This window comes from Neophocaena asiaeorientalis, unplaced genomic scaffold, assembly GCF_003031525.2.
Source record: "Neophocaena asiaeorientalis asiaeorientalis breed wild unplaced genomic scaffold, Neophocaena_asiaeorientalis_V1.1 scaffold149, whole genome shotgun sequence".
In the NCBI taxonomy this organism is placed as follows: Eukaryota; Metazoa; Chordata; class Mammalia; order Artiodactyla; family Phocoenidae; genus Neophocaena; species Neophocaena asiaeorientalis.
The window spans coordinates 1271835-1289365 of NW_020174442.1; the positions used below are offsets into that span (position 1 = coordinate 1271835).

The 17531-nt window shown below is 41.1% G+C and overlaps 1 protein-coding gene across 1 annotated transcript in view; it reads right to left on the minus strand.

Moving 5' to 3' along the window:
- Nucleotides 1-302: 302 nt before the first annotated feature.
- CCDC192 (coiled-coil domain containing 192) overlaps nt 303-17531 on the minus strand; it is a 197489-nt gene continuing 180260 nt past the window's right edge. Inside the window, exon 7 of the mRNA XM_024757170.1 lies at nt 303-547. Coding sequence (XP_024612938.1) covers nt 303-547 — 245 coding nt within the window. The remainder of the gene's footprint in view (nt 548-17531) is intronic.

Below are 17531 nucleotides of genomic sequence, written 5' to 3' on the forward strand. Positions count from 1 at the left end.
GTTATCAGGAATGTCTGAAAACAAAGTATTCTACAGCTGTGTGGATTATGTGACATGTCTAAAGGAGAAACATTCAGTGTTTGCGTCTGAGGACTTCCCTTTGTTTTGTTTCCTTCCGATATGAACCTTATAGAATAGGTCAAACCCATGAACTTGAACTTGAGTTTGCCAGTGAGTCTGCTTGGGCTCTGGACTTTACCTTGATGACACTTAATAAACTTTTATTGTTTTTTTTTTTTTTACTGAGAATCTTTGAATATCCTCGTCATAGACCACAGGAGTGATGCTATTATTAAAGAAAATTAAAGAAAATTGGCCTCTTGTAAACATTCTGGAGAGTCTTTGACCTCTGGGAAAGGATGGGCGTCCCGCTCGGCTTCCAGCTGCTGAATCTTCCTTTCCTTTTCTTCTAAAATTTCTTCCAGCTGAGTGATCTTCTCAGTCTGATGGGAAACCTGGGTCGACAACTCCACAATCAGGTTGATTTTTCGGTCACCTTCTTCCACAGGCAGGAGACCACCACAGCCCTCTTCCAGTGAGCTGTCTTCTAAAGCAAACAAGAAAAGGAAAATCTGAACAGTTTTAATTGGATTTCCCAGAACTCAAAGAAAGGGAAGATGAAAAAGTTTCATTTCTCACGTTCTTAAAAGAGAACACAGATGTTGCGTCATCTGGCCAGATATACTGAGAACGGAATCTGGACCAGTGTGGGGAAGGACTCTGGGTGCTCGTGAAAAGAAATCTTAGAAGCCTCTGGAGAGGGAGGAGAATCAGTCTTTGCCAACTCTTGTTTATACGCATTTAACTTTCAATTAACCATGGGAATGAGCTGTCCTTGAAAATCCAATCTACAAACAGTAGCCATCCCAGATTTCGTGTTATCTTTTCTTCATAATTCTTCACAAGAGCTACAATCAAGTAGAAATACACTTCAATGTGAATTTTAATTTGACTGGGGAAAAAAAAAAATTTGCCATTGTCCCTTTTGGGAAAAGTGATAATGAGAAAAGACTAGTTTCTTAACCCAAGTCAGCTTTAGAGTTGGCAGGGGTGTAATTTGAGGTGATCAGGAAAACTCTGTAGCAGGGTATAGAGATTAATTTCTTTTAGGTCTGAATACTTTTCAGCATGTCAATAAAATCACAAATGCCTCCTGAATATAAAAACTTATCTTTATCAATTTCTATAAGGTAACCCCTCAGATAAGGATAAAGGTCTGAGTAAGGAAGGAGAGAGAGGCTGTGTCAAAGAGATAAAAGATTAGTGACTGGAAGCAGGAAATCCTTGAAAACAAATATCACTAGATGGTCAAAAAAATTTAACTACTGAAAGGAAACCTCATTCTACTAGATGTTAGCAGTACCACCCTCCACATCACTCATCCTGAAATTTCTACCATTAAAATAATTTCTCTACATTGTATAAAAGGCAGACTTCAGCTATAAAAAGTAAGGGACATCAAGGGCTTGGGTACCATGGTAGGATTAATTGAGCTAATAGCATATGAATGAACTTGACACATGGTGTCTATAGCTAATTGCTGTAATTGAAGGTCCAGCCTCTACTCAAACCGCAGTGAAAGCAAACCCACAGCGGCACCTGAAAGAAACATAACGTTAAGTCCAGGGTACAAAGGGCTGCTACTATTGTGTACCTATACACCTGTTAAAGCTGGGGCAGCTTTGTTGTGATAGCCCGTGCAGGCAGGGAATCACCCATTTCTCAGCAAATAAAACTAATTTGTGGCCATCATTTTCTCGAGAAGTCACGGGGTGAAAGCTTGAGCATTGCATTGCACACTGGACGTAATGCTTTGGCTTCACAAAAGTGATGAGAGGAGAGATCAGGCTGTTCTCTGCTTTTAGAAATTACTGTCAGCAATGTACTACGTTTCAAGAATCTATGGAGAAATCTTTGTTCTGAACATATGAGATTCTAATGATAATATATAAGGAGATGGTAGTTTGGGTATCTTTCTTAAAAAGCAATGAAAAAAATCTCAAATCGCAAAGAAGCATTTAATTTGTGCCCTCTTCAAGAGGCCTGTGCTTTCAAGCCCAGAATAGAGAGTCCATAGGATGGGGGGGGGGCTTCCTCATTTGCTGATATGCTGGGCCTCACCTTTCCTTTTCTCTGACTACAGCTGTGCTGCCCAATACGGTAGCCACTCACGACATGCTGCCATTAACCAACTGAATGTGGCTGGTTTGAATTGAGATGTGCTGCAGGTATAAAATACACATTTGATTTGGAAGACAGTTTGAAAATAACGTGAAATATCTCATTAGGCTTAAAAATTGATTGTATTAAAATGATATATTTTAGATATACATTGCACTAAAATATATTTTTTAAATCAATTTTACTTGTTTGTTTTTACTTCTTAAAAATGTGGCTACTAGAAAATTTCAAGTATCATTTGTGGCTCTCATTATAGTTCTATTGGATAGTGCTGAGCTGGAGTTTCCTTTTGGATGAGCACTCTTTTTTTTTTTAACATCTTTATTGGAGTATAGTTGCTTTACAATGGTGTGTTAGTTTCTGCTGTATAACAAAGTGAATCAGCCATATGCATACATATATCCCCATATCTCCTCCCTCTTGCGTCTCCCTCCCACCTCCCTATCCCACCCCTCTAGGTGGTCACAGAGCACGAAGCTGATCTCCCTGTGCTATGCAGCTGCTTCCCACTAGCTATCTGTTTTACATTTGGGGGTGTATATATGCCACTGTCTCACTTCGTCCCAACTTACCCTTCCCCCTCCTTGTGTCCTCAAGTCCATTCTCTACGTCTGTGTCTTTATTCCTGTCCTGCCCCTAGGTTCGTCAGAACAAATTTTTTTTTAGATTCCATATATATGTTTTAGCATACGGTATTTGTTTTTCTCTTTCTGACTTACTTCACTCTGTATGACAGTCTCTAGGTCCATCCACCTCACTACAAACAACTCAATTTCATTTCTTTTTATGGCTGAGTAATATTCCACTGTATATATGTGCCAGTCTTCTTTATCCATTCATCTATCAATGGACACTTAGGTTTGGATGAGCAGTCTTTGAAACAAAGGTGGATGTGTTCCCTGCCGATGGCTCTTGTTAACATGTACAGTTGTTATTTGGGAGGGAGGATTGCTGGTCCTCAACTATTAGCACAGAGATCATGTCTTCTGTTACTCTAGAAGGTAGAGGCATGGAAATCTGGGCTTGGGAGGATGGGTTCTTAGGGGTTGAAGTGAGTTTCAACAGGAGAGGAAAGAATAGAAGGGAAATGGCAGCAAGCAGCAGTGGGAAGATGTTAAGGAAAGGAATGGCAGGCAGGATAGAGAGGGCTGGGCACCGTGAGGCTCAGGGACAAATGGGGCATCAGAAGCATCTCTCCTTGTCTACGTCTGTCAGATTCTCCTTTCTCGTTGACCTCTCCTTCAATATTTTCTTTCCCCAGTTTTCCCCCTCTTTTTAGGAGAAGTTATTTTCTACCAATTGCACAGGGAAGAAAGGAGTTTAGCATCATTCCCAAAGGCAAACTGGTCAAAAATATTTTTTTATTTGTTTTTTAAAAAAATAATGCAATATAGGTGAGATACTTTTTTCACTCAATTCTAATGATAAAGGGGTAAAAATGCAGCAGGGTGGCCTTACATAGGCAATCACAGTCACCAGGTCTATACCCTCTGTCTCTGCCCTCTCGGAAGAGTGTAGTAGAGGGAGAAAGTAGAATGACAATGAGAGAAAGAAAGTCAGGGTGTCTTGGTTAGCTCAGGCTACCACAACAAAATACTGTAGACTGGGTATCTTAAAGAACAGAAATTTATTGTCATAGATCTAGAGCTTGGAAGCCCTAGATCAGGGTGCCAGTGTGGTTGGGTTCTGGTGAGGACTCTCAGCCTGATTTACAGACAGCTGCCTTCTTGCTGTGTCTGCACATGGTAGAGAAAGAGATCACAGGTTCTTCTTATGAGGGCACTAACCTCATTCAGAGGGCCCTGCCCTCATGACCTCGTCTAACCTAATTACCTCCCAAAGGCACCATCTCCAAATACTAGTACATTGGGGGGTTAGGGCTTCAACATATGGATTTTTGTGGGGGACACAATTCTGCCCATAGCACAGGGAGAAGATAATTGGAAAAAGTGTAGAGAAGAAACATGAGGCTGAAAAAAGGAGAGATGGCATGAGACCTTTAATTCTACTGTAATGTTTTCATGTATTACATGAAAATGCCGATAAGGAGACAAGCTAAAGAATGGGTGTGCCAAAAAGGAGATTTCTCATACAAGTATATTTTACCATTAAATGATCTCTTTACACATATAAGAAAAATATTTTTGTTCTGTTTCTAAACACGTATGAATAATTAAAGTGTTTTAAACTTTTCAATAAAGTGAGGGACTCCAGGATTCACATCCTATTTGTATTGGAAACAGCCCAAGGCCACTCCAGTAAGTTTTTCAGACTCTACCACTAAACTTCACATAATCTTGTCTGCACTGCTCTTCCCTACTCCAAACTCCCTCATCTGTAATAGGAAGGGATGTGTGTCCCTAAGGTCCTGACAGCTCTACATGCCCCCAGATCTCAAACACCTGTTGTCTTCCATGGCCTTTTGCTAGAAGCTCAGATAGTCTTGCCAAGGCCATGGCTGCCTGAGATGTGGAGGATTCTGTCTGCTGACCAGATAATCTCAGGTTTAACCTTATACCCAGAGGCAGTAGGAGACCCAGAGACAAGAGAGAATCTTCTCTCTGTCAGACAGAGGGGACAAACCTGACTAGCGACAGTCAGGGTATGACGTCATCACAATTGCTACTATTGTAGAGGTTTTTACAAGCATACATTATTTTTCAGGATTTCCCCTCTTTCTGCCTTACAAAGGTGGGAAGCAGGAATGAGACTGCGGGTTTAGGGTCACGGCAAAGAGCAGGCAGGAGAAGGGGTGGTGATAGTTGTGCAGGTTTAGAAAGAGGACAGACAATAGGAGCCTTCTTCCAGCTGGGCCAGGCTACGTTCAGGTTTCTAAGTCACCCTTGAAGGACAAAATGCCTTTGGCCATTTCCAGCTTCCCATTCTTTATACCCTCAAAACCTTCATGCTCTTAGCACAGGGTCACATGAGAGTCATGTCAAAAATGACTAAATTGACAACAGCAGAGGTAATTGTACTTTGAGAAGCTTAGGGACTTAGAGTTGGAATGTACACTTTGGGGGTGCTCTGATCTCACCTGTACAGGAATTATTTCTGCAGCATCCCTAAATGATGATTTTCTAAGTGGCTTGCAGACATTGGTGTCCCTCAAGCTCTTCCTGGGTCGGCTGCCAATTGTAATCAAAGAATGAAATTTGCATTTTGCCACAAGTGCAGCTACCTTTTGTTATAGAGCTGTCTGACAGGTGGAAGGCTGTCATGGACAGACTGGAGGAGAGCAGGGTACAACTTACAGCTAATCAGAGGAAAGAGGTGTAGTGTGAAAAGTGGCCAACAAATGGCTGGAAAGCTTTTTAAAATTTTTATAAATATTTCTTTCTAAAAAGGGGTGTTCCCCTTTTGATCCCTTTACTGATATCACCACCCAAAAATGTTCATTGAACAGAGAAATGCTAAGAACCACTGATCGAGCATCTGATTCCAATACCTCTAACAGTGGGAAACACACTTCTTCCCAGTTAGATCTCAAGCATCCTTCATGGTCATCTTTTTCATTCATTCATTCATTCATTCATTCAATAATCAGTTCGGTAACTGGGACCCTGCACATAGAGAATAAATCAGATGCCTGCTGGTTCCAGTCACAGTTCCACAGTTGGGTAGGAGAGGTAACACTGAATTAGGCCCTAGAGGACACACAGGATTTAGCTTAAACAAGCACCTCCACTGGGTACTCACCTGTGGGCATTTACTTTTCTCTCTGCCTTTCAAGCTGACTGCTGAGGCTGCCAGGTATTTACTCAACAAGAAAGACTCCCACTGGTGAGGTGATTAAATACCTCGCTCCCCTCAGAGGCACCCAGGATTACTGTTTGGCCTAAAAGACTATGTCAGCTTCCTCCTCTGCTCAAATGCCCATCACTCTGACTCACCTTCATGCTGGTTTTGAAAGCTGTGTATATTTCACAGTAACCACGAGGGAGTACAATTTCATCTGTTGCCATACTTGGACTTGAAAATTGGCACGTCCTTGTAAATATATCCCTCTCATTACTTGGATAAAATCCAAAATGACAAAAATCTTCCTAATTTTCTCTCCTTCTCTAGACTGTTGCAATGAACATTTGAGAATGGTAATTCTCTGCAATAAAATGATTCACTTATATTTTGCATTCTTGTAGCACAAATGTTTCACCTCTTGAAAATCAGATTTGCCTTACATCCTGCAGACTTGTGTATCCTCCTCCATCAATATTTTTATTTGAACACTTAGAATACATTTGAAGTTGGCAAATTTGTTGACGGGAAAAAACCAAGTAGCATTATAAGAACAGATTTACCTGGCAAATAAGTTTATTCAGTTAAAATAATTAAAAAACAGTCTGATATTTGCTAGGAAGTTTTGATATGTATCACAAAACTCCCCATATCATAATGATGACCTGTCTTATAACAGGATTGTGTTTTAGAGGAAAAATTTGAGGTGCAATTGTAGACTGGAGCAAATAGACATTTTCACCCAGCAACAGCCCAACAGTCCCATACCTAAGAGCTTAAAAATATCTGTCTGTTTTAATAAGTGCTTTGGAAGGACAACATACTTAGTTGCAACCTTGATGGAAAGGCTGTAGCCCTGATGACATGGGGAAGTGCTCCGGAGAGCAAAGGGATCAGAGAGCCTATAGAACACTTGATGAAAAAAAAAACACTTAGGAAAAGCAAGGAGTGAGAGAGACTGTGTAGGAAGCACTTGTTGCTTCAAGCTCCTTGGCCTCAAGCAGATGCTGTTCCTGCGTCAGTCCCCAGAGCCAGCATGTGGGGTCTGCTGATACGGATGCTTTGAGGACTTGTTTAGTGTTTGGATACCAGGTAGAATGAAAAGCACTATTCACTAACCACTACTGTCACTCCTGTGCTGGCAGGATGCTCTCACCGTGAGACATGTGTGGGAGCCAAGCAGGCTGAGGGAACTGCAGATTTCCAGTCTCCTTCCTTTGTCACTCTGAAGCATAAACACACTGTGATATCCATGCTTAGCTTTTATGGAGATGGTTAATGCTCTCTCACCCAGAACATGTAGTTGAAGTACTGCAATAGCTTCATATCTGGCCACACTGCTTCTGCTACTTCCCTTTCAGTCTGCCTTCAACTCTGCCCAGAGAGGTTCCATTAAAACATAGGTTGGGTATAAACACTCTCTTGTCCAAAATTCTTCAATAGTTTTTCATTTCATGTAGACTAAAAACCCAAGTGCTTACACCGACCCGTGTGATCTGGCCCCCCTGTGCCTCGCTGACACACCTGCTATGCACCCTCCTCTCCTCATTCACCCTGCTACATTCCCACCAACATCTTCGCTATTCCTACCAGACCCAGCATATTCCCACCCCAGGGCCTTTGCATTTGCTCTTTCCTCTGCCTGATAATTGTACCTCTGATCTACACATGGCCAATTCCCTCAATTCCTTCAGGTCTTTTCTCTCCAAAGTCACCTTCATATAATGAAGCCTTCTCTGGCCATCGTGTCTGAAATTTCAACCCAACCCCCATTGCTGAACACTTCAAATCCCTGTTCCCCACTTTGGTTTTACTGACAGGCTACATCTGACTACTCTATATTTTATTTTTATCTTGTCGCTAGTCTCTCTTCTCCACTAGAATAAAAGCTCGGTGAGGGCAGAGTAGCTTCACTACTGCATCTTCTTTTCCTAAAACAGCCTTGGCCCATAGTAGATACTCATTTGTTAAGTGAATAAATGAATGAAAGTTAAGTGCCTAAATGATACAAAATCACCATGGCAATGATAAGTCCAGAGGTTTCAATTGGTATATCACTAGGCTGGTCCCTTGGTTTTTTCACCAGGCACATTTTTTTCTTCAAACAAAATTTTTCACTACTGCAATTTTTAAAGAAAACAAGCTGTAATGATTGTACAACATTGCAATTAACTTTTCCGAGTTTAATTTTTTTTTAATAGAAAAGTGGAAAAGTTAGAGTAGATCTCTTCCAGATCTATGGCTTAGATTCTATAAACTATAAAAATGGTTTTCCGAGTTGTCCATTCACCTTTGCAGAATCTGGATTTGACCAGCACTACAAGTGACATACTATTACAAAAAGAAACCTGGCAAGGCAAGATTATTTACAACTAGGGTCAAAAGAATATCCTGCAAGCGTGGCTTGAACATGACCCTTACCCTGAAAAAGCAAACAGGAAACAAATGGCCAAGGAAATTGGCATTCCAGAATTTAAAATTCAGATTTGGTTTAAAAACCACAGAGCAAGACAGAGACGATTGGGGTTCAGCTCCTCCTTAGGAGAAGACCAAATCCATGGACAGAACCAGCCTTAGCCTTATACTCAAGAATACTTACCGAAAGGAGCCACACGAGACCAGACATCCGTCCCAAGATCTCAATCAAACATTCTAGTTCAAGCCTTCGAGAGAAACCAATTCCTTGATACTGCAAACAGGAAAACACTAGCCAAACAGGCATTCCAGAATCGAGAATTCAAATGTGGTTTCAGGACCCAAGATCTCTGTACCCTGGGCAGAGCAGAAGTGAGCCTGTGAATTCCTTGGTGGATGGCCCAAATGGGAGACCTGGTCTGACAGCTCTGCAGCACGAGATTGACCTATGCACTCTCCCAGGCAGATCTCATCATTTTCCTTCCTCCAGTTCTTTCAGCAGGAACCAACCATTTCTACCTTTCTCCCATCCCACGTATCCTCTGTCCCTTGTGTGATCCAAGGACAAAGTGTCATGATGCAGCCCATGCAGGCTGTGCAGGGAGGAGAGAACTCTCCTCTACTCTAACACTTGGGAATTATGTGCCAGTACTGCTGACTATAGGAGGAGACCCAGACACTCAGTATCCTTTCCGGCCCCAATACCAAGAAGAACGCCAGGATCACCAAGAACAGACTGACTACTGCAGTTGGAAGACTATTCTCAGCCTCAAGCTGAGCACAAAAAACAACCACCACAGGATCTGGGCCAGGTGGACATATCTTACTTTCTGCAGTGGTGGGATGAGTGCTGCCAGGCTCTGATTGCAGAGTGGGATCCTCAAAAAGGGACCCACTGAGGCAGACTGGTGGCCACAGCGCACAGAGTCATGCCCTCAGCCAACAGCACCAGCAATATATAGAAACCTCAAGAAGCCTTTAGGTCAACTCCTGCCATCCACAGATTGTCAGTAAAAGGTACAAACTTTTTTGAATCCTGATCCCCAGGAAGAGGACCCTCCAGGATTTTCAGGCTCTTCTGAACACTCTGCAAAGCTCACCAGGGCTTGGGCTTCAGAAGGAAGAAAATAGCATTGTGAGCCTGATCCAGGCCTCCTTTTTTGATGCAGATCAAAAGCAATTTAAAGAACAATGAATAAGGAAGTCATCCTGTCAGGGGCAAAACTAAAGCAGGTGAAAGGAAAAACTACTTGGAAACCAACATGGAGGTTGATTTTCTTGTGGGCAGTGGTTATCTTCTGTACTCCACTAAGTGAAGGACTGTTTCCAAGTTCCACACTGCCTCTTGGAAGCACCATGGGCACTAGGTGGTGGACATGTCTGCTGAATTCTTGCAGAAAAAAAGTATTTTACTGACAAATATGACCTTCTTTCTGTAGTCACCACGTCCTCCACAGTCTGGAAAATCCACGAACTGTAACCTAACTCAGGCAAGAACAGATCTCTGAGGGACATATTAGAACTTCTTTCCCTCCTGGCATCTTAAGAGGGCAAACTTGAAATTAGTTCACTGTGTAGAAAATGAAGGGATGCTGTACTTCCTGATGATGTGAGCTCATAAAAGTGAGCTTTTCCCCAAAGCTCTGAGGGTTTAAATTGTGAACTAGATACTACCTCAGCATCGATCATTACGGGAATGATTAAATGGATTAGGACAAATGCATAATACTGAGTAACCTTCACTTGGAAGTGTATTTTTACTTTGACTATTTAAAACATACAAAAAATTACAAGGAAATTATAATAGCAATACCATATCATCATTGAACATAGTCTAATGATGCTAATATTTCCACATTTTTAGTTTTTTGTATATATTTGCATATATGTATATATATATATGTCCATAAGATTTCTCCTCTTACTATAAATACATTATATATTAATCTAAAACCTGGGATAACCATTCTCATTCTTCTCCCTTTTGAAAAGGTAAATTCTGAAAACAGATTTTGGTATATGTGGGTTTACCTTGGCAATAAAAATGTCTTTAAAAAAAAAAAAATGGTTTTCCAAGTTGGCACCTGGCAAGCCCTGTCAATATGGAGAATCCAGGGCCTCACTGCTGAAACTCTGCTCAGGTGAATCTAGGAGGATGTCTGGGAATCTATATTTTTATGAAGCTCCCTGGGTAGTTCTGATGATCAGCTGGTTTTCGCACTTGAATCTCTGCTGACCTACAGTAGACGTAGCGAACAAAGCTCTTGGTGAGATCCTAAGAGGCAGGCCAGGAGTCCCCTAGGCAAGCCCCTTCTTCACAAGGCTGTTGTGCACACAGCTAGAGGAGAGACGTCACATCTGATGTGCTCGTTGTGTCGCTCCCTGTTTACCCGAAAGGGCTCTGCCTGCAAATGTAACTAGCTGACCCAATGCATCCGTGGTCCTCGCAGCCCTGTTCCTCCTCTAATTGTCTTAAATCTCATCTTGCCAGTTCTAACGTGGCTAAATTATCTCCAGAATACCCAGAGAAAATGGTGAGTGTCTGGGAGTTTTTGTTTTTGCTTCTGTTTCCCAGGGCATGGATGGATCCATTTCCTCAAAAGCTGATGTGGAGAAGAGTCTCTCTTTTCCTTCCCATGAGGAGTGAGTCAGAGGAAAGGAAGGGAAGGGAAGGGAAGGGAAGGGAAGGGAGAGATCAAACCTTGGAGTGGAAGCATGGTGACCCCCCAGCTTCCATAAGTGTTTAACAGCCATCATGGCCATATAGGGAGCAAGTGAATCCCCTCTGCAGATCTGAATCCAGGGTTTTCTTCTTGGAGCTTGCTGGAGTTGTGATATGTCCAAGAAAACTGATAAGAACATTGTCGCAGAAAGACATGTGAATACCTTGGCACTAGCTTGGGAGGTGAGGGAGAGTTATTTGTATGGGAAAGCAAGTGAGGATGTCTCAAAGATGGTACCACAAAATGAATATAGGCTGGGACAGGATGGAGGGGGGAACACCCAGTGGCCAGAAATTGCTGGGTGGGAAGAATGTAATGCTGTGTTCCACCTCCTACCTACACCAGTAGGGCAAAGGTTTTACTAGGGCGAGGGTAGGACAGCATAAGTTAACTTACTCCATCACTCCCTTTTGGGGCATGGTTCCTTCCCACCCACTTCAGGGTCTCAGATCACAGCAGACTGTTCTGCAGAGGGGTTCTTTGATAAGACACATGAGCATTGTCAGCATAACAGTGTACCTGAGTTATGCCAAGAGGAAATCAATCTAAGCAGAAGAAAGGTGTTTTGGAATCTCTCTCACCTCTTCCTTTGAGCAGACCTGAAGTCCCCTCCCATAGGTCTGGCTCCTCAGAAGATAATAATGGATGAACACAATGACGGACAACCTGGCCAGAGGCTGAAAGGTAAATATGACTCCTGGTAGGGAAACAGAAAATTCAAGGGAACGGGAGACCCAGGAGTTTGTGAGAAAGGAAGAAAAGGAAGAGACAATAGATGAAGGACAATATCTATGCTTATCTGAAGTGGAATCCATATGGATTCTTCTGAAGTGAATCCATATGGACTGAAAGTCACTTGGAGGAATAAAATAAAGATGATTTCCATCATTTGAACCACGTGTTGCACTAGAGTGACCAGCAGTTAGACTGTCCTGCTTTTCTTCCTGGGTGCACCGGGGTTATATGAGCCTAAGTCCTTATCAAATGAGGAATGCCAATTTACTTTGTTTGTGTTAATTTTCAAAAGATAATATAGTTTCTGGTGTTGTATGGCATTGAGAAATAAAATGATGCTGTAATAATAATAGTATTGGCAGGGTTATTTTTTGCTAATGAAAACTAGCTGTGGAGAAAGATGGGCTAAAGGAGTTGTCATTTTTGTTGACCAGGACTTTGCTTGTGTAAACTATGTAGGGGAACGGGGTTTGTGGAGAGGAGGCAGAAGTCATTTTAGTGTCACTGACTTGACACTGCCATTACATGTCTGTGACAACAGGACCCTTGGGTGCAATCATTTTCCTATGCAAAATTTTGAGCGACTTGCACAGCTCTGCTTCACAGCACACAGCTCTCTTTCTTCCCTCTCACCTTGCCCCTCATTTTCTCCCTTTTGATTGATTAGCCCTGGGATGACTGTGATGGCACCATTGAATTTTTCAAGTCCCCTAGATACGGTGCTAGGTCTGGCCTCAGTACTTCTTGACTGGAGTTAAGGAATCTATGCATAAGGTGTAATAAATTGCAAAAAAAATACTACAGTGGCAAAGACTCTCTCCTTGACCAAACTTTAGTCAGGCTCCTCTGGGCCGTTTTCTTGACTAGACGTCATCCTTGAGCCTTGTCCTCAAGAGTCCAGTTGTAGCAAGCCTCCTGCTAAGTTACTTTAGCAAGAATCTCCCATCCTTGGTATCTGATCACCCTCGATTTCTGATCCAATTCCTTATCCTCCTCCACCCCAGGTGATATCTGGTGAGTAATGAGAAAAATCTATCCATTATCGGAGGCCCAGAAGCTGCTTAGCCAGGGGACTTGGATTTCAACTAAGGGAAACTCAGAGTTCCCAAATGGATAGAGGTCTGGATTCCAGGCCCTCCCGTATCCTATGGAATCTTATGCCATTGTTAGTCCCTCTTCCTTGTCAATGTTAACTTTTTACTGGCTCCAAGCGATTAGCATTTAAATGTAACTCAGTTGCTACCATCTTAGAAAGGAAATAAAATCTTTTTACTACTTGAAGCCTCTTCAGCTGTTGCTCTACCACTGTATTACCCCCTTCACAGATACATCTCTTGGAAAGGTTGTCTATACTGTGACTCCCTTTCCGCATACCTGCCTCACGTTAACACATTAAAAGCACTCTAGCTTTTGCTTTTAATGACATTACTAAGCTAGGATTTGCTGAAGTTACTAATGTCACTGAATCCAGTGGACTTGCTTCAGTGTTCATCTTGAATGACCTCTGAGCACTTGCCACTGTTGACAGCCCCCCTTAAAGCACTCTTCACTTGACTTCTATAATATGATGCTCTGTTTTCCTCCAAACTTTCTGAATACTCCTTTGGTCTCATTTTGTGGACTTCTCCTCAGAGCAATTACTGCAGGGAGATCCTTACGTTCCTGGTCTTAAACTTCCTTCTTTCTCTCTATAGATAATTTCATTTACTCCTGTGGCCATAGTTGTAATCTGTTTCTGTGAAGGATGCCCAAATTTACAACGCTAGGTCACCCATGAGCTCTGGACCTTGGACTCCTCTCTTGAGATATCTCATAAACATCTCAGATAAAATATGTCCCCAGCTGAACTCAGTCTCTAACGTACAAAACTGATCTCCTTCCAGTATTTCCTAGCTGAGTAAAATGGCATCACCATGCATCTACTTGCTAAGGACGGAAACCCGAGAGTTACTTTAGATTTCTCCTTTACTCCCATCCTCTTCCATCCATCTTGTCACAAAGTCCTGTAGATTCAAACCTCTAAAGAATGCTTAACTCTGACTAATTGTCTCCATACCCATGAGGTCAGGCAAGACGTTCCTGCAATGTCTTTCACCTCTGTGGCCTTGTAATTCTTATTCAAAAATTAGTTTTTAAATCTCTGTGAGGTACTATTTTATCAAGGGCTTTTCCAAACTCCACTATTTGCCCCTCAGGTTTAGTCCTTTATGGCCAAAAGGAACTAACAAGCTGCTGGGGACAGCTTATCAGGTGATACATATGGGCTTTAGAGTGGTACACCTGAGCACTTGGACATTTATTGCTGGAATCTACGGGGTCCAATTAAGAAGAGACCAAGTGAAAAGTGCGTTTTAGGGAACGAACCATAAAAGTGGTTTAAGTGCATGAGAAGCAATAGTAGAATTGAAATGGGTAAGAAAATATCAAAGGAGGGAGGCCCTTGTACACTTGAGAGGAATAACAGCAACAAATACTGCTTATCAGTCTTACCTCCTATACAAGTAATTGTACCTACCTTTATTTTTATTAACTTTTTCTTTCACTTTTATTTTGTGCAATTGGTGTTAGTTTAAATTTCACAGAAATTAGACAATAGTAAGTTATTAACAGTTAACGGTACCTGACTCGGGGATGGGTGAGGACCAGACGTGCCTCTGTTAAGTTAAACTGGCAGCATAAAAATGCCCTGTTCCTGAGGACAGCCTGTGGGGCATGATTCTTTCAATTCCTCCTCCCAGTGGAATGCCATTCCAATTTTATCAGCTTGATTTTATTTTTTTGAAATTTCAAGATGAAATTTCATCTTGAAATTACAAAAGATAATTCAAAAGCATTGGAGAGATTCCCCAAGAGGGAACTCAAACAAGCTGTTCTTTATTTAGGAAATCTTCTGATATTTCGTGCAAATTCATAGATGTTTTCTCATTAGTCACCTATGCTGTCATGTAAATTATATGCCTTGAGAACATGATCAAAGCTAATGGTAAAGGAGTTATTTTCAGGTTGGGCTTAAGTCCAAGGCACTTTAGAGAAGCACAAAAAATTGTCTAGGAGACTAGTGAAACACTTAGCAAAATGCTTCCATCCTGATACTAGGAAATTTTGTATATATTTTGGATGTATTGTACATAAACTTTGGAAAAATAATATTTATAATTTTTAGAGATGTCAAAGAACTTCCATAACTCTGATTTCACTTTTTTCTTTTTTCCATAGCCCCCTCCTCCATACTTGTAAGAGAAGGAAAAGGGGCGGGGGGAAGGGAAGTGGGGAAAGAATGAACATTTATAGAGCACTTACTTTATGTCATTTTACTAAGCACTTGTTTAGCAATCATAACAAAGCAGAGTAAATCTTTATGTTTTGTTTCTGTTATTATGACTGATGCCACTAGAATCCTTATATAGGACCAGATCTGAAATATGCAGGCCACTTTTCAATTTCATCACTCCACTCCCCCTCTGCTGTCAGGTATTCATGTAAATCCATGCAAGCCTTGGCCCATTAGCATATCCTCCTGATCTGGGGTCACAACATATCCATAGGGGTCATTTTCTGAGCACTTCTCAATTGATTATGGAATATTCCTGGCTTTACAAGAATAAAATAACAAGCCAGGTGTCTCATTCTTTTTTGTTTTCATCTATTATTAATTCCTGATCAGAAAAATGCTAAGATAACAGAAATCCTAGGAATTGGCAGCAGGATTACCATTAAGACTTGTGGGCATTTGTTCTGGCCACTTTCCAAGAGGACCCTCCCAGTGTCTCTAGGTTCTAACCACCTGGATAAACAAATGCTTAGTGACACGTTCGTTTTCAGCAGGCCAAGTTCTCATTTTGTCTCTGGTTTAAGATATAGAAATTATTTAAATTTAATCTGTATTATGTATTATTTGGTAACTTCTATTCTTTAAACCGCTTAAAGTGAACCTTCAAATGAGAAAGTGTGCCTAAAATTGTAAAAGTTTCTGTTTTTCTAAAGACTCAGATTGGATTTAGTCAATTGTGTAAGGTGATTTTGACTTGAGATTAGCTTCAAAGAATCAATATCATCTGTGAATATATCAGTCAGGGTGATTTCAGCTTGGAATAACAGGACATGTGACTCGCAGCAACTTAGACAATGGGGAGTTTATTATTGCAGTGAAGTCTGGGGAATTCCAAAGTTAGCTCATTCTGTGGCTCACAGAAGCCAGGTTGGCTTCTCCTAGATTCTCTTGTTTCTCCCTCCTATTTGCAAGGTAGCTGTTCTTTACAGGGCATTGTCTAAAAGTTGGAAGACAAAGGAAAGTCTTTTTAAGAGTTAGGAAGTCTTCCATGATGCCCACAGCAGATTTACCTTACATGTCTTTGTCTATGATCATATCACATTCCTAAAGCAGCCCTTGATGCAGAAATAGAATCCCCGTTATTGGTTAAGACTAATAAACCGTAACATTTTAGGGTGGGTGGGGAGGACCTTTGAAACACATTATCTACCTAATTACTAATAAAACTGGGATTCCATTAAGAAGGAAGAAGAATAGCATTTTTTTTTTTTTTTTTGGTGTGTGTAGGTGACTAATAGTGTCTGCCATAGTGAATAAAATTGTTATACAAAATGCCAAGAGTAATGTGGCATTCAGTACTATTTTTGTTGCAAAAAACCTGAAAGCCCAACTCTTACTGGCTTACGTAATAGGAGGAATGTATTGAGATAGGACTAGTTTCAGGCAAGACTTAAACTAGTAGTCCCAGGAATGTAACTGGAGATCTTTTGGCCTCTCTGCTTTTTCTTTATAATGTCAGCTTCTTCCTAAGCCTGGTAGTATTCTGGTAGCCAGATGATTGCCACTGTCTTCCAGGGATAAACCTCCTTCTGTCTAATGTCAAAGAGAGCGTCTACCTGTATCAACACAGAAAAGTAGGAGGATTTTCTTTCCCATAAGCCTCAGCAAATATCCCTCACTGGCTCATATTTAATTACAAAAATCTCATCTCTGAACCAGTGGGTGGGCTATACAATTGACTTTTAAGCTTATAACATTGTAATGCATTTAAAGCAACACAATTTATGACAGTGATTTTCTGACAGAAGTGAAAGGAAGTGAGGCAGACCAGCAAATGAATGAATGAATAATGAAGAAATAAAGACCTTTCCCAATTATTATGAGTTTCATATTGCAGCTATTTCCCTAGCAAGAGTTCCAATAAATTAAATAATCATTGTCTGGAAAACAGCTTAAAATAAAGCAAATCATAAAAATCAGATTTATAGGAAACATCTAGTAATAGCCACACCGGTATTAAAATTCTAGCAGAATAAGAAACTGGTTGTTTTGGATGGAATTTATTGGTTTTGAAAAAGATGAAGAAGTTATGCATGGTGACATTTTGATATTGGGGAAATTGAGTTAATTATTTTTTGGCTAAAGAACTCATGCAGAATTAGTTTAGGTTCGCATTTGGCTTGGACAGAAATAGTCACAGAAGTAGAGAATAAACTTATGGTTACCAAGGTTGGGGGGGGGCAGCGGGAGGAACTGGGAGACTGGGGTTGACATGTATACTCTACTATGTATAAACTAGAGAACTAATGAGAGCCTGCTGTACAGCACAGGGAACTCTACTCAGTGCTCTGTGGTGACCTAAATGGGAAGGCAGTATAAAAAAGAGGGGATATGTGTATACGTATAACTGATTCACTTTGCTGTACAGCAGAAACTAACACGACATTGTAAAGCAACTGTACTCCAAT